At 43.7% G+C, this 27,430-nt stretch overlaps 1 protein-coding gene across 1 annotated transcript; it reads right to left on the minus strand.

The window, feature by feature from the left end:
* On the minus strand, positions 1 to 27,430 carry SCGN (secretagogin, EF-hand calcium binding protein). Its single transcript, XM_042048883.1, has 11 exons — positions 27,307 to 27,430; positions 26,635 to 26,705; positions 17,371 to 17,463; positions 16,714 to 16,803; positions 15,776 to 15,832; positions 14,733 to 14,810; positions 4,591 to 4,646; positions 3,080 to 3,125; positions 2,905 to 2,964; positions 1,916 to 1,984; positions 1 to 570 (listed from the first exon to the last, which is right to left on the minus strand). The coding sequence occupies exons 1-11, from the start codon at positions 27,377 to 27,379 to the stop codon at positions 442 to 444; spliced, it is 822 nt and encodes a 273-aa protein (XP_041904817.1). The 5' UTR covers positions 27,380 to 27,430; the 3' UTR covers positions 1 to 441.

Genomic DNA, 27,430 nt, shown 5'->3' on the forward strand with positions numbered 1-27,430 from the left:
TGAATTTCTGTAATTGCCATTTTATTTCTGCACAAATACACTGTCATCCATCCAATATTTTAAATGCACAAAGCACAACGTTCACCAAAGTAATGACTTCACACATATAAAGTGACCATCAGAAATACCTAGTAGCTGCACTCTGAGAGCACTGAGGGGATGTTTTGGAGGGCATGAGGGCAGAAGAACAGCAACCTCTTTTCTGAGGTTGCTGTTCTGCTGGTGGGTGGAGATGTTGCTAAGGGGACAAACAAGTGGCAGCAGCAAATGAACACCTCAGAGGAGTTGGTGGAGCGAGGATGCCCCCGTGCAAATCCCGCTCTCCAGCCTGGCAGCACGGTGCCTCAGCTCCCCACCGCTCCTACAGCAGCACAGACACACTTCTACGAGGAGCAGCAGGCAAATCCTTCAAGGGAAACACAACCACAAGCATTTTCCCAGCTATGGGTTAATTTTCAGTCCGAGACACAAAGCTAGTTCGGATTTCTGAATTTTCCCATCCTTGTTCACATCGCAGTGGTTGAGCAGGATCTGGCGGAACTTGTCCAGGTCCACCCCGCTAATGCTGGGCTGCATGCAAAGAGAAAAACAGTGCTGAGAGAGAAAATTGTTCTGGATTTCCCTAGCTTGTAAAGAAGCCCACCCTGCAGCAACTGGGAAATCCACCCAAGGAAGAGTGACCAAAAGGCTCCACATCAGCTCATATGTGGCGGGGAAGCAAACAAAAGATGGGGAATGGGTGCTCTGCAAAAGCAGAAGGGGCATGGCACTGTGAGTTGACTGTATAGAAATGCACCCTGACTTTTGTGCTCAGTCAAGACCATCAGTATCCGATCCATATAAAAGAAAACTTCAGAAAGTTGTGCAATGCAGATCCCTACTCTACCAGACCTGTGCCTTCACCTGGTTTCGTCTCTCAAATCTGCTGTGCAAGGACTAATGTGACATTTCTGTCAGCATACTCCTATTTTACAGACCGGTCAGCAATGTAAAAATACCTTCTGTGGATCAAGTTCATGTTGAAGACACATTTTACAAGCTACACAGTCTCTGTATGCTCCTAACACTGTACCGCCTGCTCTGCTTCCCACATTCTCAGGAGGGGATCAAATTCACATGCACAGCTTGTGGTGTCCAAGGGCAATGCTGATGAAGGCCCTTAGGCAAAGAACAACCTTCCCTCCTTTACACAGCACAAATCCAGCCTCCTGCCTGTCCCCACACCCTTCCCTGCACACTACATGGCCAGAACACCCACATGCAGCCATCGGCACACAGCTGCCACTCTCTGCTCATTCCTGAATGGATGTGGCAGCACAGATATCCCTGTGCCAGATCACGTTGTGTGGAAATGCAGCAGCTCAGGCTCAGAGGAAGCAAAGAACAGATTCTGTTTTGGTCAAAAGCTCTGTCTTGGACTTCATCTGGAAACTCAAGATAATCCAATGAAGACAGACACTTCTCTCCATCAGAAGCTGAAGCAACACACCAGGTACAGTATTCTCAATTAGAGATACACCTCAAGTATTATTTTCAAGTGTAGGCCTGAGTACTAACGAACCATGAGGTCATTCTGGTGAGAACCACACCCACAGGGAAAAGACAAGAAAGAAATTGTGATGACTCATCCATGACAACACAGTTTGTCATGCTGTAACATCTGCCTAATTCAAAGTACAAACTAGAATGGACCTTTTAAAAATAGAGGGAAGCTGTATGAATTTGTGAGGCAGAATTTCTGTGATATGGTGAAATGCTTTGCAGTATATATACTGAGGTGGTGACATTCCCTTCTGCTAAAGATCAAACTGAAATCTGACACTATGTTCTTACTAATCTCTCTGTGTATGTAGCATTCCAAAAGCACTGACCTTTAAGAAATACAGAATATTAACAATCAGAGCCATGAAGATACCTTGACCAGTTCCATCATGTCTTTGACAAACCCATCCACTTCTGGGCCTTCAAGTGCTCCTGTTTTACTCTGAAAGAAGGAATAAACATCAAAACTCCACAGTGAGTCAAAAACACTACAATGTTTATTTACTGGTCAGTACCACCACCTGCTCACCAAGCTTTATAGGATAAAGTTCACAGTATCATAAAATGGTTTGAATGGGAAGGGACATTAAAAATCATCCAGTTCCAACCATTCCACCATGGCCAGGAACACCTTCCACTAGTCCAGATTGCTCAAAGCCCCATCCAACCTGGCATTGAATACTTCTGGGGCTGGAAAATCCACAGTTTCTCTGGGCAAACCTGTTCCAGTGCTTCACTACCCTCACAGATGCAGGTCCTGAACTGCTAGAGACTGTGAGCACTAATGCCACCACCTCACAGTAAAGAATTTCTTCCTAATATCTAAGATCCCTTTGTTTTTCCCAAACCATCTCTTCCCACCAAATGGGAGCAATGTCTCCCACCACCATGAGGGAGTTGTGTGACTGTCAGAAGTGGCACTGAATTGTTGATGTTAAACAGCTATGTCTGTCCTGGGACAGACTCCCTAAATAACCATGGGTTCCGTATTGGAAGCGGGTTTATTTTTCAGCTTGGTGGTGATGCAGGTCCTGAACTGCTAGAGACTGTGAGCACTAATGCCACCACCTCCTCTGCCTCCCTTGCATCTCCGGTAGGAAAACTGCTAATGCAGCAGCACTGGCCAGGGCGATGCAGAAAGCCAAAATGGGTCCTTGACACAAGACCTCTGAGCATTGCTCCCCTCTGTCCCTACTTCACCCCTCCCAGTCTGGCATCTGGGCTCATGGGCCATGGGCTTGGGAAGAGCTGCCACTCCTGAGTGACTCCAACAGCACCCAGCAGGAGGAAGAAGCCTCAGCCGCACATGCTAAATCTGTCATTTACAAACCACGAGGGAATGAACAGGCTCACGGGACTCACAACGTCATAGTGTGCAAAGATCTTCTCAAAATCTCTCCTCCTTTCTTCTGTGCTGCAAGCCTGCATACAGAGAGGACAAACAAATGAAAATTTAATGCAAAAATTTCAAGTTTGGGCCCAGGCCATCTTAGCTGAGAGAGACAGGCTCAATGTATCAATAATTAGTGTTACTTACATCCATTTTAAATTGTAGAAGGAAATTTTCCTGGAGCGCCAGAATCCTGAATGGAGAGATTTAAATTATGATCTTTTCACTTTATCACCTGCACACAAACTATTCTGAGCTCTCCTTGTTTGTAAAGCAAAGGGATGTTAGATTAAAGGCCTATAAAGGAGAAAATTGCCTGTGGGGTTATTTACAGAGAGCTGTTGTGGGAACACACTCCTTCCTCCCCTTCTGAAGGGGCACAGAGGGTGCCCTTTGGATCACCACCGACATGCCTGTTAGCACCAGTGCTTCTCCTGGAGCATTTCTGGTGGTCCTGCACAACAAAGGGTGTCAGCTTCCAAAGCAAGAGCTACCAGACAATCATCCCTCGTGACTGGATTGCTGTGCGGCATTAAAGAAAGAGTGATTTATGGCTTTCTCTTGGAGGGAGACTTGGTGGTTGTAAAACTAAAGGACAAAGTAATACTGGCCTGTGCACCAAGACTGGCAGAATTCCTCTCTTTTCATCTCCTAAAGCCTACCAAGCACTGATAAACCCTTTTCTCTCTCCAACTGCTTTGCTAACGCTGAGGTTTTTAGAGCCCATGACACAGAGCATGCTGAGTTGTGTCTGCACATGGAGGGATTTGGAGAGTGAGAAATGTGCTCAGATTGGAGGAGAGCCTCAGATGGCCTGGCTCCTAATAGGGAACTGTATTTAAGAGAAAATTCTAACAGCACCCCCCTTTAGATATTCTCCATTCTGCCTCTGATTCCTGCCATATATTTTATGGTCAAAGGGAACTGCTGTATGTGCTGCAGTTATTTGTGCTGGCATTTGTCGTGATACCAAGCAGAAACTAACAGTGGCAAACCAGCACCTCTCTCCCCTCATCCTTGAAACTGGTGTTTTAAGACTGTAGCTGCATATTTAAAGTCCTCTCCAATCAATGCACATAGTTTTACAGAGACAGGCATACACTCTATCAGTAGGCAATGAAAATCCTCTAAAAGCCTCTGAGGTATCAAGGACAGAAAAAAAACAGAGGCCCATGACTGAGTCCCCAGCTTCATTCAGAATCATCTCACCTTGGCTCTCTAAATTCTTTCTTACTGCCACTGCCAAGCTCTTTTGTGGTGGTACTTTTATTAATCAAAATGCAGTAAAAATTCTTTGCAGCCCCTGCTGCACATACTGATGTAAAATAAATGCAAGTCTGTGACTCTGTTGAAAGGATTTTCAGCCTTCTTTTGGAGAAACAGAGCCACTGGTTGCTCATACCTCCTGGGAAGTGTCTCAGAAGTAGCACTGATCATGCACATTGGTGTTGTACAGACAGATCCTGGCATTGGTCCTATCACTGGCTCTAGGTTCTCAGATTATTGCAATGGGGACCATGGGCTGGAGAGGTGGGATCAGAGCAGACTTAATTTGATAGGAGGTAGAATTCAACTGCATGTCCCTAGAGGGAGAACATCACCTTGCCTGGATCTACCACTGTGAGCTGAAACATCCCACCAACATTATTAAATCCTACCTTGCCAGGTCATTCAGGTCCAGCTGTCCATCTTTGTTTTTGTCAAAGATTTTCATCTATAAATCAAGAAGACAGAGATAAAACAGATGGGCCAGGAGGAGAACACACATGCAAAAAAAGCCAATATACATTTTGGTCTGCCCCGTGCGCTCCCCTCTGCTGGCTCAGGGTGCTTGCCCACACCCTGGGCACCGTGGCATCCTGTGCTAGCACCAAGTGCAAGGGTGGCACAAGGGAACAGCAAAACCCACCAGCTTTTTGGCAGCAACAACCCAAAGCAATCAAATACCAGCACTGCTCCCTTCCACCCTTACATGGGGATAAAGCAGGTCTGCAGCAAGCATCTTCAGAAACTAAATACTGACATTGCTTTGGCCCTTGAAAAAAAATGCCAAAAAAGGGGGAAACTTCCAAACACTTCCAGCTGGACTCCATCCTTACCTTTGACTCTTGCTGTGGCTACTGAGCAGCTGAGGTTAAAATGTCACCTTCTAATCAGCACTCAGGATTTTACACCAATAAAGCTGTGGGGCTTGCTTGGCTCAAGGCCTGCTGTTAGAACACACTAAGTCTAGGAAGAAGGTTCAGGCTGCCAACATCAAGAGGTTAATCTGTGTGAATTCAAAACTTACCATTTTCTTTTCCTGAATAGCATCATTTTAATGAACCATCATCAAAAAATATTAATTTATTTGTTGTATTTGGTTCCATATTTCTCTTCAAGGCACAAAAAAGGGTCTGTTACAAGGAAAGGGGTGGGGGGGATGTTTAATGAGTTGCAAACCTGAATAACTCATGGCTCAAAGTTCTAGAAAGTAGTGCTTATGCAGAGTAATCGGTTCACTACGGATCTTTTGTGTATTGCACAGCCGCTGGAGAAGGCCTGGACCAGTCCCTGTCTGACAAAGCTCAGAGGGACAGGAGTATACCCTATGACATAGCCTGAAGGTGTGGGAGCCAGCAGCACGTCCTGAGCACTTCCCAGCAGTGGAGCCAGGGCAGAGCCTAACACTTGTGTGAGAAAAGGCACCATCTGGAGAGCTGCCATTTCTCAGGGAGACTTCGCCTGTTTTGTCGGTGCTGCCTCTTCCCTGCCCCTTGCTCAAGGGCAGCAAGCCCTTTATTGTACTACGTTTAGCTTGAGATTCTGCAACAGACTGTATACCATTAATTATTCTGAGTATTTTACACTACTGAGGTTTGGGTGGATTTTTTGAAGAGGCATTTGGTATGGGCTCACTTTTCCTCCCACTGAAAGACAGTATAAAAATCCTATGAATGATTGAAGGCCCATATTGAGATATTTGGAAAAATGACATCATGAGAGCTATGTGGGTGTTCAGTGGCACAAGGAAAGATATTTTCTCATTTAATTGGCCTCTGCCAAACATGTGCTCTGTGCAGAGCCACTAAATGACAGAGGAAAGACTTCTGAACTTTGCTTTGCCCCAGAGCTGGAGAAATGAATAAAGCTGCCAAGCCATCCTGAGGATTTCCCTCTGGTTGCATCAGTCCAAGTTGTCCCTTTCCAGCTGATCTAACTTCTTGCATGCTGCTTCCTGCCCTATTAGCTCTTCAAAAGCAATATGGCACTTTCCTCTGGTCTCTGCTGGAGCAGCAATGGGACAAGGCTGGAGGAAGGGATGGGAGCAAAAGTTGCCTTTGCTGGTGCCACCGAGGGGAGAAATGTCTTTGCAGTGACAGCCTCCCACTGCCATCAGAGAGATAAACCTGAGCCTTCAGTTCTTGGCTGATAAATGAGTTATTCTGCAGGTCATAGAAAATGATTAATATTCTTTCTAGAAGTAAATAATCCCAGATAAGATTTCAAAAACCTCTCTACAAATAAAACATGAATACCTAACCTGGTTTTGTCTGTTGCTTGAGGAGAGAGAGAAGTATCCCTATTACTTCACTCTTGCACACTCTCCATCACAGGTGACTTTGCAACATGCAGCTTACATCGCTGCTCTAAAATATGCTGCCCAAAGGAAGCTTATGGAGACAACCCCTATTTAGATGGCTAGAGAAAGTACCAGCATGTGGGTGGTGGGAATACCAGAGTACTTGGGCTCTACTATAACTTCAGTCCTTTTGAAAATATCACTCCAAATCCCTTGGTTTCGGCCACCAAGGAGTGTTAGTTACCCACATGGTCTGTAGGAACTCACCACAAAGCAGTGCAGCTGCCATGGTGAGAGAGGACAGCATTTGCTGGGAAAGGACAGCTTTTAGGAGGTAACACAGGGCCCAGCTCTCAGGAACTCTGCTGCTAGGTCAGGGCAGCTCTGACTGAAGGTAGCGGCCTTTCCTCCATACAAAGATACAGTGTCCTTACCAAAACACACTAAAACTTACTGCCTTTAGCAGCCTTTGTACTTCACTTGGATTCTCCTACATGTTTCTGAGCTCCTGAAAGTGTATTTTATTTTCTCCCATTTCTGGTGCATCTCAGAATTACTCTTTTGAGACTAAAATTTGGTGCTTCAGCCTAGACTTCAAATTCAGATGTGTTTCCCTCTGTGATGCCTCAGAAAGGCAAACACAGAGCTTTTGGGAGAAGTTCAACTCCGTGATCACCATGCCCTGATCTCTATACAAGCACACTGATAAACACCATGGTGGCAGCTAATGGGACCAAGACAGACTGATGGTTTCTTGTCCAAGAGCCAGACTTGGGGCACAATTTTCATTTCACATAGGCTTGTCTGAGAAAAGTCTCAAGTTTCTTTTCCAGTGAAACATCTCCAGCTTCATGCCCTTTTCCAGGGAATAAATACATAAGCATCCCAGCACGGCTGTCCTTGCCTTGGGACTGCACGTGTCCCGCCTGCCCTGCGTCTGCTCTACTTTGTAGGTGCAGCATATTTTTTCATGGTTTCAGAAGTTGCAAATAGCCAGAAGGCTGAAGGGTTCTGTGCATCCTTAATGAAACAGACTAGATTAGAGATGGTGGTTCAGATGTGAAAGGCTTTCTGCTTCATTATCAATTTTGTGAGTATATGGTTTTCAACCCTACCCATTTCTGAATCCTTTACAATATTCCTGCAGCAGTGCAGACCCCATTAAAACACATTTAATAGAGAGATAATAAACTTCTTAGTGGATTGCTTAGTGAAAGGAAACATCCTTCTCTTGCACCCTGTCTTTGAGCTTGATATTCAATTTTCAGCATTTCTACTTACAGCTAACCAACTCCCTTCCCTGACCTCCTTCACTCAGCTCTGCAAGAGATAACCTTTGTGCTTTCTATTTGTTTGATCTTTTTCTGCCACAGCTACCCTGAATACAATTTTCAAACATATGCAATATTTTGGTTGTCCATACCAGTCAACAGAAGGAAAATAAAAGTCTGGCTGGAAGAGCTAGGCCAAGCTAATTCTTGCCAATGACTAACACATGAAAGATGGAAAACACATAGGGAAGAAGGGCTAGTGTTCACTGAATTAGTTCAGGTACCACAGCTAATAAGATAGACCTAATCCTGTTATCTGGACAAGTGGAGTGCATGCATACCCACTACATGGCTGCATTACTCGGGGAACAGCCTGGGGAAATGTTTTTTAATTAAACTTTCAAGTTTCAAGCATGTGAGTGTTTGATCTGATCTGCTAATTGTGCGCATGAGTACACAAAGAATGACAGAGGGTACCAACGCCATGTGACAAAGCACACATCATGGGAGAAGGAGATAATTGAAATGGTTATGAGATTGTTTCTAATTTAAACTTTTGCCTTCACACACCATCTTGATATGTTATATTTGATGGATTTTCAGTTTACACTCTCGAAAGGTATATTTACGCTGCCAGGCTGATATGAAACATCTCAATGCGGTTAAGGACAAGGTCTGGCATGTTTAAATAGCACTCAGTTTTAAAAAAGCTTTGTTTCATCTAGCAGTATGCTTTATAAAATGACGCATTTCCTTTACTGTCAAGCTACCCCATATTTTAAAGTGTTTGCACAAATTAATTCACTGACATTTTAATGGTAGTGCACGAAGGCCACACCCTCTGTTTGTTTGAATGTACTCTGAGGCACTCTGAGGCAGACAGAGAATATGTAACAGCTTGGTTTGCAAATGAAAGTTGTTACCTCTCTGTTTTTTTAAAGTACAAAATCAAAACTGCCATCGGCTTTTAATTCAGTAAAGGAAATATCTCTGCTTTCCCAGTCCGGTGTTATAAAGGCCCCTGAAACACAATATGACAAACACACATTCATTGAAGAGCAATATAAGACTATAAATCTGAATTATTTTCCATGACAGAGATAAGGAAAGAAGTAAACAACCAAAATAAATAGATCTGTGATAAACAGATTCACTAAAACCTGCTTTTACATCTCTGGTTCTCTTTCTTCGTGTGTAACAAAGTGGGACACTGAGAGAATCAGTTTTACTTGACCTCCTACTCTCACAAATGTATTTTAATATATATATTGTGGGCACATATGCCCAACAGCTGAAACAAAAGTTGGCCAGGGAGTACAGAGGTTACTGAGACTGTATAAAGACAGGCATCAGCCCAAGTTGCAGGATTGCCTGTGTCCTCTTTCTTTAGGGAAGGACAGGGTCACAAAAGCATTTGCAGAGTGGCTGGAGGGCCCTGTGACCAGCAAGTTATCCTCAGGACAAAAGCTCAGTGCCCTGCTGTCCCAGGTTACAGTGTAAGATGTAACCCAAAGTATGTATTCTATTATCATCTTCACAAGCTGTTAGAGCAGGTGGGGCAGGGCTCGTTATCTCCTACTATGACTCATCCCTGATAATTCCCTCCATGGAGCTATCTCTGTTTAATGGGCCATCAAGAACCCACTGTGTGACTCATAAAATTACATCAACCCATTGTGAGATGCTCTGCCCAGGGGGAGGAACCAAGCATTCCCAACTGGATATAATCCGGTGTTTGGAACAGCACAAGCAGCCCTTACCTGCTGGATTCTTAGAGGACAAGAGCTGCCACTGGACCCTCAGGTGAAGACCAGAACCTTCTACAGGATCACCGCTTCAACAGAACCACTTCATCTGGTCTGCTACCACCACCCTGACTAACAGGGTGTCAGGTTGTATCCTGACTCTGTCAGTGCTCTTGTACTATTGCATTTATTTTAATTTTCCTATTAAATTATAATTCTGTCTTGCGAACTCCCACTGGCTTGTTTTCAAACTAGCACACCTGCCCAGCCAGATTGCCTGTGTCACATAGGCAAGTCCTTTAGCACAGGATTTCTAAGAGTGTTTTGATTCCCAAGAGACCTATGCATTATCTATTGGGGTTTTACAAATCCTGCAGGCTCCTGAGTTCTGTTGGTTTTGATCTTCAGAAATGAAGTTTGAGTTTAAATGGGATTTTCTGCTTCCCTTGGCTTATGCCACAGCAAGTGTGGTGCAAAACTGGAGGTGACAGCACCACTGACATTAAATTGAGAAGGGACAGAGGAGGCAGATTTGTGTTCATCAGCTGTGTGGGTCCTCTCAGCATCCTTAGAGAGTTGCTGGGGAGGGAGGCCAGCATGGACCACTACCAGGAGGAGAAAGGATGAGCAAAAACTGCTCTTTAGGAACCAGTCTTGTAGGTCACACTCCACTCTACTGTATTTCTAGAGCTTTGGGAAGTTTGCTCAGTGTGTTCACAAACATAACAAACTCAGTTTAGGCCTTTTTTCAATACAGTAAATGTGTCTATTATTACACCATTTCTTTGGTGGTCATAAGAGACTTTGTTAACAAAGATATGCTAGCTTGACTAGTAAGGTTAAGGGTCTAAATCACCTGAATTTTCTGTGCTCTGACTTTTATTTACCTGCATAAGTACATTAGCATTAGCACTGAGCACAAATAGACTTTCACAGCCATGGAACTGACCACACTGAGACTCTGGCATCATCCTTGCAAAGGATCCCCTCAATGTGCAATAAAAGTAGTCCTCAATGCATACTTGTGGACATAGACCATTCTCAGGGAGAAGCCAACCTCTTTCCCTTTGCTTTGAAAAGGTGAGCAGCCCTCAGCTGCAGGCTTGTGTGCTCAGGACACATAGCTCAGTGCCCAGGAGAATCTCTGCAAGTAAGCCCAGCAAAAACCTGGTGTCATTACAGCTGGGGAAAACACCTATTCTGACTTCTCTGGGGATCATCCTCAGTCATCACCATCTACAAGCTTTCAAATGGTGTAGTTCATGACCAAGACTTGTTGAGTGATTAGTCACTGCACTTACATTATTGCCTCTCTAAAATATTAACCCATTGTGGGCAAAGATGGCATGCTGGCTGAGCAAGAACTATCCTTTACATTTTACTGAAATACAATAATGCAATAATACAATGATGATCAAAGGAGTTTTTTTATGCTCCATCTGACATTATCAACAGAAGGCAATGCAAAAAGTGAATGTCAGTGTTGCATGTGTGACTGTTTCAGCAGAATATGTAACTTAAATTGCTGAAGTTTGACTCAGAAATGAGCTTGCCCTGCATGGTGCTTGCAGACATTGGGATTACAAACTAGAAGTAATATGCTGCTATCTGGGAAGCTGTGGATTATCAGAAACCATATCTTAAATCTAGTTCATATCCTGGCATTTACAATATTCTATTTAAGTACACAGCTGTGTGCATGCACAGGTAGGGAATCTGTCACTCATAAAAAAATGCTGTCAAATGCATATGTGAGATGGGTATTTCTGAGCTGAAATTTCACCAGGACCCAGAAACCTACTAAAAGCTTGACTTGAGGGGCTGAGGGGAGGTGGGGAGGGATTGGAAAAAGTTGTTCTACTGTCATCATCCACAGTGTTCTCATCATGAAGCATCAAGGGGGCCGGTCTTAATTTCTCCAACTTGTGTTAATTCAGGAAGGCAAAAAATTCTCACCATGCTATTTAAACCCTCCATCTATTTTCAGCTATGATCACTCTGTCTCCCAAAGCACACACTGCAGGCCCCCTGGGGCCTCTTCTCAGGAGGCTCAGAGCAATACCAGGCTTCACTTCAACCTCCAAGAGCTTGCTCCTTGCCAACAGCTCTTGATCGGGAACAGCTCTTCCCATGGGAAGGCAACAAACCTACAAGTTGTTTTCAAAGACTCAGAAGTGAAAGTGGGAGCATGTAAATAATTATTAATACACACTTAATGACTATTAATGTATTAATGACAAATATGTACCTATGTACTATGTAGGCATGGAGAAAAAACCAAAAACAGTGCCTACAAAGGGGCTTCCTCAGCACAGCATTGTCACTTCAATTCCCCCATGAAGAGCCTTGAGAACTCAAATGTTCTTTTGTGATTTTCCCCAGTGGCTTTAGTGCTTTTTAAGATTTGATTTAGCAGACTCACAGAGCTTGTGCAATGCCAATGTGTTCACTACCTGTTTTCTTTACAGGAGTTCGTCACTTGTTCATCAAATCCCTGATCTCTATCAGTGTTCTCTGACGAAAGGATGTCAAGGTCACAAGGAAACAGAATAGTCTCTTAAGAAGCGGCTGCTAAGCAACCTGATAAAGTGATGTTCCTTTCCAGAGCTGACCAGTCTCTTCCAAAATAAATACTTTCTCCTTCTTCTGAACCTTTTTTTTCTTTTTTTTTTTAATGCAGTATAAGATCATTCATAGCAGCACAAGGGGCAAGAATTTAGCATGCCCTTATTGGTTGATATGATATCTGCTCACACTGCTCACAAACTGCAAATACCCAGCACAAAACCATAAAATGCTGCCTTTTATTTTTTTTCCTCAAGCCTGGGCTAGCTTCTTTAAAATGATAGTTTCTGCCTTTTCCCCTTTATCTCCAGAAGGCCCTAGGGTCCACTCAGGGTATCAGTAGCTGCTTAAGATGTGTGCAGCCAGCTGTGTATGTACAGAAAAAATGGCAGAGATCTGTATATTCCTGTGGAGACAGATGGGTTTACAGCTCCTTGGGACACAGCTTATTTCAACTGAATAATAATCATATTGGCCCTTGAAAGCCCTGAGCTGGATGGATGGGCCACCCTGAGAGACCCTGTAGCTCTGTGCAGCAGAAACAGGTCCCGGTCCCAAGGACTTTGTGCTCTAAAAAGATAAAAGGGTGGGAGCAAAGCAATAGGGGAGAGAAATATAAGTATGTCCAACCTGCAGTAAAGGAATTGCTGCTGGTGGTTGCTAAAGATAAAACAGAAAGTCTGTTGTCAGGAAAAAAATGGATGGACCACTGACGCCTTTATTCTAAACAGTGGTGATGGTGGCAGAGTCCAGTGGCAGTGGGACTCTGCACTCCAGCAGCTCCTCACTCCGTGTGGGAAGGAGAGAGAGAAAGCATAGGGCTGCCATTGCCCTGGGCCTTGACATCAAACCTGTGCTCCTTGAGTGACTTCTTCCTCTTCAATCCAGCCCTGCAAATGCGAGGCTGAATCTTTCTTCCCTCCTTGGAATTTTGCCTTCTTACTTCAGATAAGTTCATATGCAATCATTTGTGCAGTGTATCTGATGCTATAGGATACTGCCCATGTGGATAATTTGCTGTTACATACAGAATTCATATCCTCTATTTTATTCCAGGATATCACAGGATAAGATTATGCCTGTGGCAATTTCACACCCTGTCTTAGAGCTTTTGGGATCAGGTGTGTTTATAAACATCCTTGATCTTCAGCTTAGAGAAAAGAATTGCAAGGAAAAAATAATCATCTGCCATATCCTCATTTTCTAATAACCATTAACATCCCTGATTCTTTTGGCATTGCAGCTTGGCAAACCTTTGTCCTCAGGAGCCAGATTTGCATTTCAGATCATAGATTTCCCTAGATATACAAAGCATCCCTTTTCCCAGATCAAATCTTATCTTCTAACATAGAGATTAAACTGCCTCTCTGGAGATACAAAGCCATTCTACAAGAAATCATGGGAATAGAAACCAGACCTCCTGGCTCTCAGCCCTGGGCTGCATTGATACCTAGCTGCATTGGGGTAGTGGAATCACAGATCTTTCTTGGGAAATTAAGGGGAAAGGAAAGGAGTTGGAGGAAATGAACCACCCACTGTCTACAAGCTTCAGATCACCTATTCCCCAGCACCTGATCAGAGATTAAGCACCAGGGATGGAAACCTTAACAGAGAAGAATGAAAGGTATTTGCTACCAGCAAATGCTACCAAAAAGATTTTTGTCCTAGCCATAACTTCTGGGCTTTTATTGTTTTCAAGCTCTACCAGTTGGAAAATAATTTCTGCAGCTGGCATTCGTCTCTCTTCACCGTCTTATAAATATGAAAAACAAAATATACACTCTTCTGAAACAGTACAGTTTCTCGCATTGCTCTAAAGGGTCACATTTCTAGGCACAGACACATCATGTATCCATAACATGGTATTGCAAAATATGTGGGCAGCTCCTTGCTTGCTTGCACACCAAGCTAGTTTTTAGGTACAAACACAGATTTTGTGCCAAGAAACAAGGCACTCCCATCTGAAAACCATTTAGAAAATTGCGGTGGTAGATGTGTGCTAGTGGAATCCAAATTATACCCTTGAGAATGACATCAGAAATGAGATTTTTTTTTTCCTTCTTTTCTTGTTTTTAGATGTTTAGATAGAATAAGTTGCTCTGAAATCCAGGTGACTGATGCTAAACCCACACCAAATATTATGTTGTTGATTGCAGTATAAAAGCTATATTGTCATAAGCCAGGCAGAGAACTGAAACTTCAACCTCCCAGTCTTTCAGGGAAGCAGCAGGGAGTCAGTAAGGCTTTCTGGGCTTTGCCGAGCAGAAAAGCCAGATACCTGCATGTCTTGGGAGCAAAAGGATTTGCTAGGAGGGAGAGATGGAGGAAGGAAGTGAATGAGCTGGAGATCTGGCTGAGGCTGAGCATATCCTGAAGAAGGATGCACCTCACCTGCATTTAAAGAGGTTTAGAGCTCAGCTTGCTTTGGTGTAAAGTTGAGCTTCTTTCTTATAGGAAATAGTTCAACTCTAAGCAAAAATATGCCTTCACAGCTGATGTCCAGTGCAAAGAACTGCTAGCAGCAGTGTGTGCTAAATCCCCCAAGGGATCTCTGACATACCTTTTGAGAGGCCTCTTATGGCCCTACAGACATTGACCCTAAAGGAGATTTTAGGCTGTACTCTGATCTATGCAACATTAATTCTATCTTTTCTTACCATAGTATCAGTATATTCTTCCAGCTTTACTTCAGCAACGATCTTGTTATGCTGCAAAAAGAGATCTCGCAGGAAATCCTGTAGCAAGAAAAGAGAGAAATTTTACTCTCTAGAGTAAATTCAAGAAATAACAGCAGGAAATTCAATTCGAATTCAGCAGGGTTACACAAATCTAGATTCACATTCCTGGTTAGTACTAGTGTCTTCAGTTTGACCAAGTTAAATTTTTTTAATCTGAAACATGTTTTTTCCATGGACTGCTTCCCCCTGCCTTGTCCCATGGCCCCAATTGTCTTGGTGGCACTCAGTGAGACCCACAAGCACTGCCTCACCTTGGGTTTGCACGTGTGCCTCTCCTAGCTAAACAGAGCCAAACCCATTGTGTTTTATTAATGGGATTTCTTCACAAACTCCAGTGAGTCCTAATAAACTCATTTAATAAGCAAAAGATAACATAAGTCCTGCAATACTTGCTAGTTGATCTTAAATCAAAATATTTGCCATTCAGCAAAACCCTTAACCATCCTCTTACATTTTTGCTGGGACACAGGGATGGACTTTCTGTGCTTGCTGGCTCAAAGTATTTGAGTTATGGTTTCTGAACAGGCTCTTGCCTCAATAGCCTGAGCTTTAATGAGAAATCAGTGTTCAGAAAATCTGCAGGTTCAGGAAGAGTTTCTGAAGAAATCCCATTAATAAAACACAATGGGTTTGGCTCTGTTTAGCTAGGAGAGGCACACGTGCAAACCCAAGGTGAGGCAGTGCTTGTGGGTCTCACTGAGTGCCACCAAGACAATTGGGGCCATGGGACAAGGCAGGGGGAAGCAGTCCATGGAGGGCAACAGCAAACCATCCTCCCTCCTGCAGGGCCCCTGAGACCATGCCAGAAGGCATGAGTCCTTAAACTCACTATGAGCAACCCAGAAATGCTGTTTGTCAACCACACAAAAAGGCAGCAAATTGGTAAAGGAAGGATGGAAGGGCTCCCATTGACATCAGTGAGCTGTAGGTCAAGCCCAGAGAGATTTGTTAGAATAACTTACTTTGAGTTCACCAGCTGAAATAAATCCACTGCTGTCAGCATCGTAACTGCGCCAGATCTGAACGGGGACAGATTGATGTGAGCACATAAATATTGCAGTTACTCATCTGCTCAGTGATAGATGGTAAAGATTCAAAGCAGAACTTCCATAATGAGCAAGTTGTTGCATTATCCAACATTTAATTAATTGTAGATGAAATAAAATAAACTTTTCACACAATAGCTCTTACTCACACTTGGATGCTGTACATGCTACATGCTGCTATCACATGTTTAATGCAGACACACTGTCTATAAAAGGAAGACAATACTAAGAAACTGCTTTGCATTTCTTACCTAATTTGTACATGCAGCTTCTTTTACTCCCCTGAGTCAAGGCCATACACAACTGGCCATTGATCTGCAGAAGCCCCCAGCTTGTATGTGAAATAAAAGTAACTGCATGCGGTCTTGGAAAAATTGAAATTCCATGTTGGGACACTTAGGGGCAGAGATCAGAGGAAGACTGGGCAAAGTTATATGGTCTTGTTGACCCAACTTATGGAGGTTTCCTCTCCATGCCCTGACAGTCTAATGTTTCAGGATAAAATGGTACTTAAAACGTGCCTGGTCTGCCCTCTTGGTTTATGCTGTAATGCAGCTGAGGAGCTGCAGGGGTGAATTGATGAGTGGGGAGGTTTTGTCTGTGGTGGCGTGACTGATAGGTGGCTGAGAGCGTTTATGAAATGTAATGAGCTCTCTGGGTACCCTTGGTCCAGCCCTAGGTACCACACCTCTGTGTAAATAATGTAAAACCTTCTCTACTTGAACAGGTCGGAATGTGTTTTGCTTTCACAATACCCATCTATTTCCCAAGCTATGTTCTCCAGAGGGCAGAGGGATTGGTGTTGAAGAAGCTGGTGGGGTGCAAGGGGGAGGAGGCAATGTGCAGATACAGACCCGCATGAATTCCACGCTGTTGTCCAAGGGAGTTTCCCGTCGGAAAAGCAGTAGGAAGTTCTCGTCATCCGGCAAGATCATATTTGCAAGCTGGATAAAAAACATTTTAAAAAACCCCCACAACAAAAACCAGACACACACCATGAAAGTAAAGAACAGAAAAAACTTGGGTGGCTACTGACCCAGTATGTGAAATGTAAGTTGGCTTGTCTCTCCCTTGGAAATAAATTCCGGACCAAAGGATCTGGCTAATGTAATACTCCATGAGTCACCTCCTCCACACCCAGGCTCTATCTTCCAGATCTCCCACGTCTGCTACAGGTCTTAATCATAGAATGGTTTGGGTTGGAAAGGACCTTTAAAAGTCATCCAGTCCAACCCCCTGCAATGGGCAGGCACACCTTCAACTAGATCAGGTTATTCAGAGCCCTGCCCAACCTGATCTTTGATGTTTCTAGGGATGAGGCATCAACCCCTCTGGGCAACCCCTTCCAGTCCTTCACCACCCTCATTAAAAAAAAGTCTTCCCTAACCTACTCTTAATCTACCCTCTTTCAGATTACCCCTTTTCCTATTCCTACAGACCCTATAAAAAGTCTGTTCTAGTTTTCCATCCTTCTATAAAAGAAATCCTGGGCTGAGGTTGGGCAGAGATACCTCCTGGATTTGCAAGCGTCCATCTGTGGTGACATCGTAGACAGACATGAATTGCTCCTTCATCCTCTGAACTTCTTCTTCTGTGATGGTGCTCTACCATGGGGAAAACAACAAGTGCACGAAAATTGCTGAGGGCATGAGAAGACTCTCCTGGAGGAAATCTCTCCTCATGCACAGATAATCACCAGGATCATTACCCCCCCTTACAGTTGGGGGTAATGCCCATAGACACACTGTTGTGGATGAATTTTTGGAAATAAGTCCTATGCATGTCTTTGTAGCTACTAAGCTTTCAGTTGGAAGATCAGTGTTTGGAAACCCCAAAATATTTCAGTGACACCTGCTTCTTTAGCCAACTGTTCCCATTATATCACCGGGGTTTGGTTTTGCTCAAGTGTGTGTTACAGCAGTTTCCATCCTGCTTGTTTTCAGCTTGTGCTTTTCAGGAAGATATCCTTATCCTTGAATGACATCTCTGCAGTTCATTAGATCAGCCTTGAAAGGTGTCAGTGGAGCTAGATTGTTGCTTACTATTGCCTGTCAGCTGATTTAAGACCTGGCACCAAGCCCTGTCAGTGTTCCTGGGTTAATAGCATAGAATTTCAAGCAATTGACATTCCCTTTGTATGTGCTCAACCCCGTAATCGATTTATACATAGTGTGGAGTTCTCTGGACTTGTCACGTTACGTGTTTTGACAGTATTTCACTGTGACAGGTGAAATACAATGCTTAGGTTCATCAGGCATGGTTTCTTTAGCAGCGGCCATGAGGGTACCCACTCTGACTGGACCACACAAAATACGATTTCCTTACCCTGTGAAAAGGCCTCTGGTCATATGAGCTTTGTAGCTGGGCTGGGAAGCTCACCTAGTTAATCTTTCCCAAGCAATTAAGTCCTACGTTACCCTCAGCACCCACACTGAGCAGGTCCTGGCTTCTTTCCCAATCGTGTGGGAGGGGGCCCTCTCTGGGAGGGGAAGGAAGGAAGGAAGGGAGAAGGATAACCCACACTGGCTTGTGGCATACCTTTGTAGAAATTTTTACAAGACAATAAATTAACTTCTTCCCAACCCCTGAATAAAAGTCCTTCAAAGTTTTTGTCTTCTCTACAACCACATGGATTTAGGACTACAGCTATTCCTTCCTGAGTCTTCTAACACAGCTTCTCATTTCCAGCTGCTGTTGAAGCTCCATTAGGTTGTACACTCCCTTCTTTATTACTATGACACAAGACCATGAGTGACTTTCCCAAATTTACTCAGTGCACTGCTCCACGCAGTGCAGCCCTTGGAGTGCATCCTTGCTGTGTAACACCAAGGGCTGGCAGCTCCTAGTTTGGGGATGAAACACCCAGCGGTGATCCCACAGGGATGCACCCAAGATGGCCAGCCCCAGGAGGAGGGGCTGAGCAGATCCCAGGGCATGGCTGCAGGATCTTGCTTTCCCATGGTGGCATCCAGAAAGTCCTGTGGGCTCGGGTGTTGAGGGCACAGCACATCACTGACCACAGGCCTTGGTTTTCTTTCCCCTTGGCATTATAACTCACCCTCATGCTGTTTAAATTGCCTTCTGGCAGCACCTTGACTCTTTGAGACACCTCCCGGGATTTAGGCAAGCCTATCAGTTGCCAACTTCAATAGGCTTGCAAAGTACTCTGAAATGATCCTCCTCTGTGCCCAGTAGGATGAGTTATTTCCAAAATGATAATCACAGCTGATATTTGAAAAGTGTGCTGTGCATTTCAAACTAGTCACTTGCTAAAACGCTTACTGCTCAACTTGGTGTCAGCTATCAGCTACCACTTCATTGAGCTCTCTGCGGCAGGGACACTGTTATCTGCATAAAAATGGGACACCCTCCTTCTTTTTATAAACTGATTTAAACTATGGGATACGTCAAGTAAATGCCTGGAATACTTACAATATTTACACAGCTCCAAAATCTTTTAGTCCAAGGGATTTTTCAATTTGGACAATCTTTCTCTCTTCATAAATATTCTACTTATGAAACAAAACTGGTAATAGCTCCACCAAAAGCGAGCCTTTACTCACAAAGAAGAAAAGATACTGCACAAAACTGGCTTTCCGAAGATGCATGTTCAAGACAAAATTATTTGTATATTACAATTTTTTACACTAAAAATTATACACCTTGTGTATAATAACCACTAGGTTTCAAAGGGGGCTTTGAAAAAAAACCATAGACCATCCCAGAACACTGAAAAAATAAATAGATCCAATAAGACATATTCCAAGCAGAAACTAAAGTTGGGAGACCTGGTTTTCAAGACTGACCTACTGGTGGTGCAAACAAATAGCTTGCTCTAATTGCCCTTCTATTCCACAGACATTTAAAAGGCTGGAAAAACCCCATAATCTATATGATCTGTTCCCCTTATCCAAGCAAGAACATGATCTGAAGACTTGCTTCACCCCACCAGCAAGGATGCTGGTGCACAAAAAGTTGGGAGGGGACACAGCCAGGACGGCTGACCCCAACTGGCCCAAAAGATACGCCACACCATGTAGAATGGTGCTCAGCATACAGAGCTGGGGAAGAAGGAGGAAAGGAAGATATTTGGAGTGTGGTGTTTGTCCTCCCAAGTCAGCATGATGGAGCCCTGCTTTCCTGGAGATGGCTGAACACGTGCCTGCCCATGGGAAGTGGTGTATGAATTCTTTGTTTTGCCTTTGCTTGTGCCTGTGGGTTTTGGTTTACCTATTAAAATGTCTTTATCTCAACCCATGAGTTTTCTCACTTTACTCTTCTGATTCCCTCTCCCATTTCACTGGGGAGTGAGTGAGTGAGTGAGTGGCTGTGGGGGGTTGAGCTGTCTCTTGGGTTAAACCTGATGTAACAAATAGCAGCATACAAAAATGTGCCTCTTGACTCATAAGATGGGACAGGGGGAAACGGCTTTGCAGCAAGTAAATGTCTGCAGCTGAGCACATCATTCTTTATCAGAGAATGCTGTCTTGATTGTGTTGCCTGTCTCAAGAAACAGATCTTTAACCAAAGGTTTGCAATGCTTTCCCTTTTGTGAGGGTTTAAGTGAGTGCTGTTGCATCCTTTCCAGTCACTGTCTGCACAGAGAAGCCTTTCTCATAATTCCTTGCTTTCCCTGGTGCATGCACCTCCCTGAGTTTGTGGATGCTGTGTGGTTTCCAAGGGCTGCTGCAGGTTCTCACTGTACAGCCAGAAAAGAAATCTTTACTACTTACCATGAGGAGAAGGCCATGTCATTTTTATTCTCATAAAAGCACACAGTTTAAAATAACGCCATGACTTTGTTCACGTATTTTTCAGGGCTAACAAGTAAATTTCTTAGTGTGAATGTTCTTCCACAGAGTTTTACAGAGAAAAGCTTCTGTGCTTCAAGCTGCCATAACAAATTAATTTTCTGCTTTCTCCTTTCCATGTCCAGTCTCCATCTTCCCTTTTGTGAAAACCCTTTAGAAGTATTTAGCATCACAAAGGTAATCTGTTTTTTAATAGGGTTTGTAATCACAGAAAGGGCACGATCACATATTTTAAAAATTTCTACAGCATTTAATTTTCTTGTCATGGCTGGTTATGATTGTTTGGAAACCTGGATGTAATCTGTTTTCTTTGTTAATCCATTCCTTTCTTATTGTTGCACTCTTTGCCTCATGCTGACTAATTAAGCATTTGCTCCTTAAGGGATTCATGTGCTTGGCAGAAGTTTGCCTTGATGAAAACAAACGATGAGTCACTTGGTTTGGGGGGCAAAAAGTGAATCTATGGAGCACTGCGGAGCCTTTCCTACTTAATGAAATTGGATCTCTCATTTAATTCCTGCTGGTCAAGACAATTCTGTAATAAATTGATTTATTTTTCCTTCTTGACATGATTTTAGAAGCAAGCCACTATATTGATGAGGGTATAAAAAAAGGTGAAACTACATTTAAGTGACTATTATACACTGTTTCTTGAAAAAAACTCAGAGAATTTTCTGAAAATGCTGGCTCGAGTACATATGTCTTCTAGTGTTTCAGCCACATATGATAGAAAGGCCAAGGGTCCCACAGATATCGAGTTCCTACAAGATCTATGAAAATAAATTGTGTCTGCCAAGAAGAACAGTTGGAAAACAAAATCAACAACAATTATCATGTCAAAAGCCACACAGTACAGATATGAGGCCAGCAAGGACCACATGAGAGACATCAGTAATGTACATTTTGACTTTAGAACAAGAACCTTTCATTCTTGGGCCAAACATTTCTTCATTGTAAAAACTAATCTCATTAATGACTCTGTTACCCCCATGCAGTTGTAGTTTGGATTGCCTGCATAATTGTGGGACATCACCCTACAGCTCCAGGGCCAATTTCTCCTTCAGGCCAATCTTGCTCACTTCAGTGCTATCACTCGAGAATTCAGCCCTGTACTTTGGTTAGGATTTACTAACCAAACTCAGCACTCCTGCATGCTACAATAGATGAGCACTTATCCTGTCATCCCACATTGCGTTTTTTGTTCCTTTTTTAACCCTCATCAGCACAAACGTGGGCAAGCTTTTCTCACATAGTAGACACCAGCATCCAACAAAGGCTACTGCAGCCTTCCTTGTGCCATCGTGGTTTTGTGGTTAGGCATTGGACAGGTTCTTTGTTCTGTCCTTTCTGCTAGGCTGAAAGTTGTTCGATGTGCATTTGGGAGATGAAAACACATAGTGTATTTTTTACCATGGGCATGTTTAGTTTCCATTAAGAAATACCTCGAGGCACTTCCATGCCTTAATGTGGAGGAACAGGGATAGGAACTGGCCAGGCTAATCAAGGCGGATGAAAGCCACACCTAAAGACATAACTCTATTTGGCAATAATCAGAATGAGAGAATGGTTTGGGTAGAAAGGAACCTTACAGATCATTCAGTTCCAACACCTTCCCCTACACCAGGTTGCTCAAATCCCCATCAAACATGGCTTTGAACACTTCCAGGGAAGGGGCACCCACAGCTTCTTTGGGCACCCTGTTCCAGGGTCCCTCTCCACCCTGACAATAAAGAATACCTTCCTAATATTTAAATAGCCAGGATTTCCTGGGAGTTAGAATTCTGAAATATGCTAGATGTGGATAAAGTTGATTGCTTTCTTCTAGGGCTCTTCGTGCTGTTGACCTGCTGGTCACCAGTGACTTTACATCTCTTGGGGTGGTAAAGCACACGGGAAGTCTGCTTTGGATGGTTTTGAGGCTGGCTGATGTTTTGACCATTAAACTTTGTTTGACTAGCTGTTGCATTCCTGACTGTGCTAAATTATGCCCATTATTTAGATAGACAATACAGTGTATAAGGCAAGGAGGAAGTGCCAGAGTAACTGGAGGGTGCCTCTGTTCTTTGGAAGTAAAAACAAGGACAAATCCTTAATAGTTGCTCAGAGTGAGCTCCAGAGGATTAACTTCAGTCCCTTCCAGTCATAGCTATCCATGTGGTTTTCAGGCAGGAGGGATTATAACAATGCTAATACCGGTCTTGTCTGATCAAATTTATACTTCAACAATTTTTGTGGTCTCCTACACACTTACAGTTAGATGAAGGCAACCATGCTTTATCTGAAAGTTTTCTATCTAATTTGAGTATAATTTAAGCAGAGTGAAATACCTTCCTGAGAAAGCCGAATGGCAATGTGCATTTCTTTCTATATCTGCCCAGACATCATTGGTTTTATGGAAACTTTCAGTAATCCAACCCCAAAATTTATAGCCATTCATCTATAAAAATCTTATCTAGTCCTTATGAGAATATACATAGAGCTTCCTTAAAATCACAGAAAAGAGAAAGCAAGGAAGATCCTTAATGATCTTGATGCAGAAAGAAAGATGTACAGGAATATAAGAGAGAAATGCAGGAGCTGCAGTTCCTGTTCTAATAAAATTCTTTGATGCTGAAAGAAACTGTCCTTTCCACTGAGATTTCACCTCAATATAATAAACTTTTAGAAAATGCAAGGAAAGAGGTGCCATAATGTAGAAGAAAGATGTTTATGAAAGAGCAGAAGAGAGCCCAGGCAGCTCATGGCAGCCATGCAGTAGCAGCCAGGAAGCTGGAGGCTCAAATGGTTAGAGAGAAGTCATAGGAGTGATAACAGAAGCAGGTGGATAATGCCAGCACCTTGCAATCATAATGCTGGTGTGAGGATGAATTACACACACCTGGAAACTGAAGGCATTTTCAATGGAATGGAATGGAATATTCCAGTTGGAAGGCACCTACAACAACCATCTAGTCCAACAGCTTTGGGGCTGGACAAAAGTTAAAGTGTGTTGTTAAGTTCATTGTCCAAATGCCTCCAGCAATCACCCATTGGAGGAGAAGGGACAGAAAGCAGCATCTGGGATTTAGTTGGTTTACTACAGGTCTACCTTTGTTGCAAAGTCTTCCCCCCACACTTGTTGATGGTTCAATAAAAGACAATGAATTGGCCTCCATCAGTGGATGCTATTTCAAGTTTCTTTCCTCAGAGTTGTCAGGAAGAGCTGTGTCTCTCAGCTTCCTGACAGGCTCGTTTTTGCATTCCTTTCCCAGCTGCTCCCATCCCCTGGCATTTAGTCTCAGCTGGGGATGTTGCAGTGTAGCTGGGAGGAAAAACAGAGCTGAAGGACCACAGTGGTCATTAAGAAAAATAACAGCTTAGGGAATGCAGGCTGAAAAAATATAATTATGAAGCCATTCTCTATTCAAGCAGAGACAACTTCCAGTGCTGATAACATTATTTATCGCTTGTGTAGCACTTCAGACACAGTCACTAATTAATCCTTGTGACACATCTGTAAGTTATGTCAGTGTATTGCTGTCTCCCCCTTCTACTGTGCAAGGAAACAGAGACATTAAGAACCCAAAGGAGTAAAGGTCAGGATGAGTGGTACAGCAGAGAGATGCTCAGTCCCAGCTCATTGCTTCTATCACAGAGGACACTTTCCTTCTGGAGGATGGTAAAATCAATGCAGAGGGGACCCTTTACTCCTCCTGCTATAATCACAAGCCTGTACAATATAAATCATGTGAAAAAGATAAAAACAGCTCAGGATTGTTAGACAAACTCATTGTACAAAGGTAGTAGAGACCTTTGTTTAATCTGGTGCTACAAGTGATCCCCATACCCAGAGGAGTTGGCAGAGGACTGCTCTCAGCCTCCCAGGACAAAGCTCCCCTTGGGTTTCTGCCACAAAGACAGACTGCTCTGCCTGCAGCCTGACATGTTATTATCCCTAATACTACCAGAGTGGAAATACTGCCAAAAATAGGCAAGAAGACTAGAAGGAAAAAACCAAAAGCACTTGACAGTCAGTCTGAGTACCCTGAAAGTTAGTGAGCACTGTCTTCCAGAATTAGCCTATTTCTTCTATTTAATAGGAGGAGAGAGAGTTGCTTCTTTCTCCATTCAATCTGTGTTAAGCTATTTCTTTTAATGGCAAAACTTAGATAGCAGAAGCAAAGGAGATGCAAATTGGATCGGGGTGCTGAATTAAGCTGGAGTCATCCAAGCAGGGACTTCTAACAAGCAATAAAACTATTACTGATTTCTTAAAGCAGTAAGTTCATTACTAAAACACCCTCATTTTGTAAGTTCTGTGTCCTGGTAACTAAAACAGTGTAATGGAGTTCACACTGGTATCAGCAAGACCACAAAAACTGCTGTAACACACCGGGTTTGCAATCCACGTGGTGTGATGCTGTCCCAGAGCATCATGTGAGGGGTACATAAGGGCAGCTATGGGCTAGAGCGGGGCTTGGAGTTTCTCCTGACTCACATGCTTAGGAAGCTGCCTGCAGCATGAGCTCCCTGGTGAAGCCTCGGTTTTATCACCATCAGCTCACTCCAGAGAGCCCCACTTGGAGGTCCCTTGCTTCAGCTACCCGCTGCAGCATTGACCTCTGCAGCCTGATTTTAAGTGTCTCCTTCAACATCTCATGTTTGCTGCCACTGAGTTTGTTTGAGCATGCTTTGTGTAGCTATTTCAATACCCCAAGACTAGCAGCTCCCAATTTCATCTTTTGTTCCTCGGTAAATAATCATAAGCTTTCTGATTTCTCTTTAAATCAGCTTTTCTGTGTCCTTAAAGATTCCTATAGCTGAATCTTTTTTGATTTGTTTGAAGTCTTTCTACGTGCCTATCTGTTCATCTAACCATCCATGCTCTGAAAGACATTTCTGCAGAAACTGCCAATATTTCAATCCAAATTTACTTGCAAATTAAATAAAAATATGCTTGAAAAAATTACTCGTGTCTTCTATTTTTTTATTGTAGCCCTAAAGATCCAAGAATAGTAATTGGCTTGTAAGTACAGTTCTGATTTTACACTTGATACTCATGAATTTATGCCTTTTATCAGCAACCTTTTCTCTCCTTGTTAATTACTTTTTGCTTAAAGGAATTGCTTAATCTCTGATTTTTGGCACATCCTCTCCTTCCATTTGGAAGATGTTTCCTTCTTTTCCTATCTGGGCACACGCTGTGTAGAGAAAATATTAATATATTCTTTGTATATTATATTCTTTAAGTGCTGGCCTGAGGATTTCTCCTTCACTGATGGTGACATCATAAGCACTGTATGACTTGGAGCCAAGGAAACCAGCCACTGTAAATTGTCATGCAACTTCTGGTTGTACTGAGACGCAGAGAGTGAGAGAGGGGAAGTGCTGCCAAAACCAGGAAAGGAAACCAGAGGAGAAACCCAGAAATGCTGAGAGCCAGGTCTGGATCTTAGAAGCAACAGAATTGACTCTTGTTTGGCTTTTAGCCATTTGTGGCAACATAGACATAAGCCTTCTTCCTAAGCACCATTTAAAATTAATGACAGCATATTTGTTAAAAATTGACCTGGGAAACAAATCTATCATATTAACAAAACTAATGAGCACAGGCTTGGATAAATAAACCATGAACATTGCCCTCCTGCTCAGTCAGCCAGGCTGTGTGCCGGTGCTTTTTCACTTGTTTCTACTCAACAACAGTAAATGACTTTCTCTCCACGCTGCCAACCAGCCCCTTCAGCTGGTGCCAACTTCAATCTCACCCCGACAGCAGTTGTTGTGTTGGAAACAACTGATCAAACTGCTCAGGTGACAGCATTTGTTGTTGTACTTGCTTAAATGCCACCCTGTTGCCAAAAGAAAAGCTCTTTACCTCAGGATTGCTAAGAAAGTCAGCAATCAGGGAACAACAAACACAAATCGTCTTTCAGCATAACTTTTTTGCCTGGACCTGATGCACAACTAACACAGCACAGTACTTACTTCTGGTCCCAGTTTCTCCAGGAGATGATGAAAAAAATCGTCAAGTTCCTTCCCTTCTATGTAACCATTGTCTAAATAAAAAGTAAATGTATTAATGATCAGGGGTAGTGCCCAAGTTCCAGGAACCATGTCATGGGCTGCATGCAGGTAGCCCAAGGCTTCACAGTCAGGATCTCAGCTGGGGCCCTGCCTGCCCACTCAGGGGAGCCCCATGTCCTACTCAATTTCATCTGTTCACTTCTCCGTGAGGGCTGGGCGCAGCTTCGGAGTTTTCCTTGCAGAAAACTTTTCAGAAACAAAAATAAATCCACAAACTGGGACCAAAAGAGAGAACAGCAGATGAAACAGGGAAGTGATGGAAAGGCAAAACTTTTGGGTGAAAAGGAGAATTTACAGCTGTGATATTCATAGTAAGGAGGAAGAGGGGGGCTCGAAAACACCTGCAGGACTTTGTGGGGGTGAAGCTTGGACATGTCGGCAAACACCCGGCAGCATCCCAGGCACCCATAGCGCACCCACCCGCAGCCAGTCCCGGACGGGCATCCAGCCCGGCAGACCCGCCTCCCCACTGCAAGGGCAGACCCCTGGCACGGCACCCACCGGGACCGGCACCCACCGGGACCGGCACCCACGCACCCCTCAGCCGGCTCCCCCCATGCCGTCCCCACTTGCCGTCGGCGTCGAAGCGCTGCCAGGCACCGAGGAAGGCGGCGGCGTCCAGGCGCCCCTCGGCGCCGCTCTCCATGGTGCTGCGGGCAGCCTCGCCCTCCCCCGGCGGCGCAGCCTCTGCCCGGCC

The sequence above is a fragment of the Corvus kubaryi genome, unplaced genomic scaffold (assembly GCF_017639235.1).
Source record: "Corvus kubaryi isolate FWS band 111438036 unplaced genomic scaffold, C.kubaryi_AGA036_p1.0 68, whole genome shotgun sequence".
Taxonomy (NCBI): domain Eukaryota; kingdom Metazoa; phylum Chordata; class Aves; order Passeriformes; family Corvidae; genus Corvus; species Corvus kubaryi.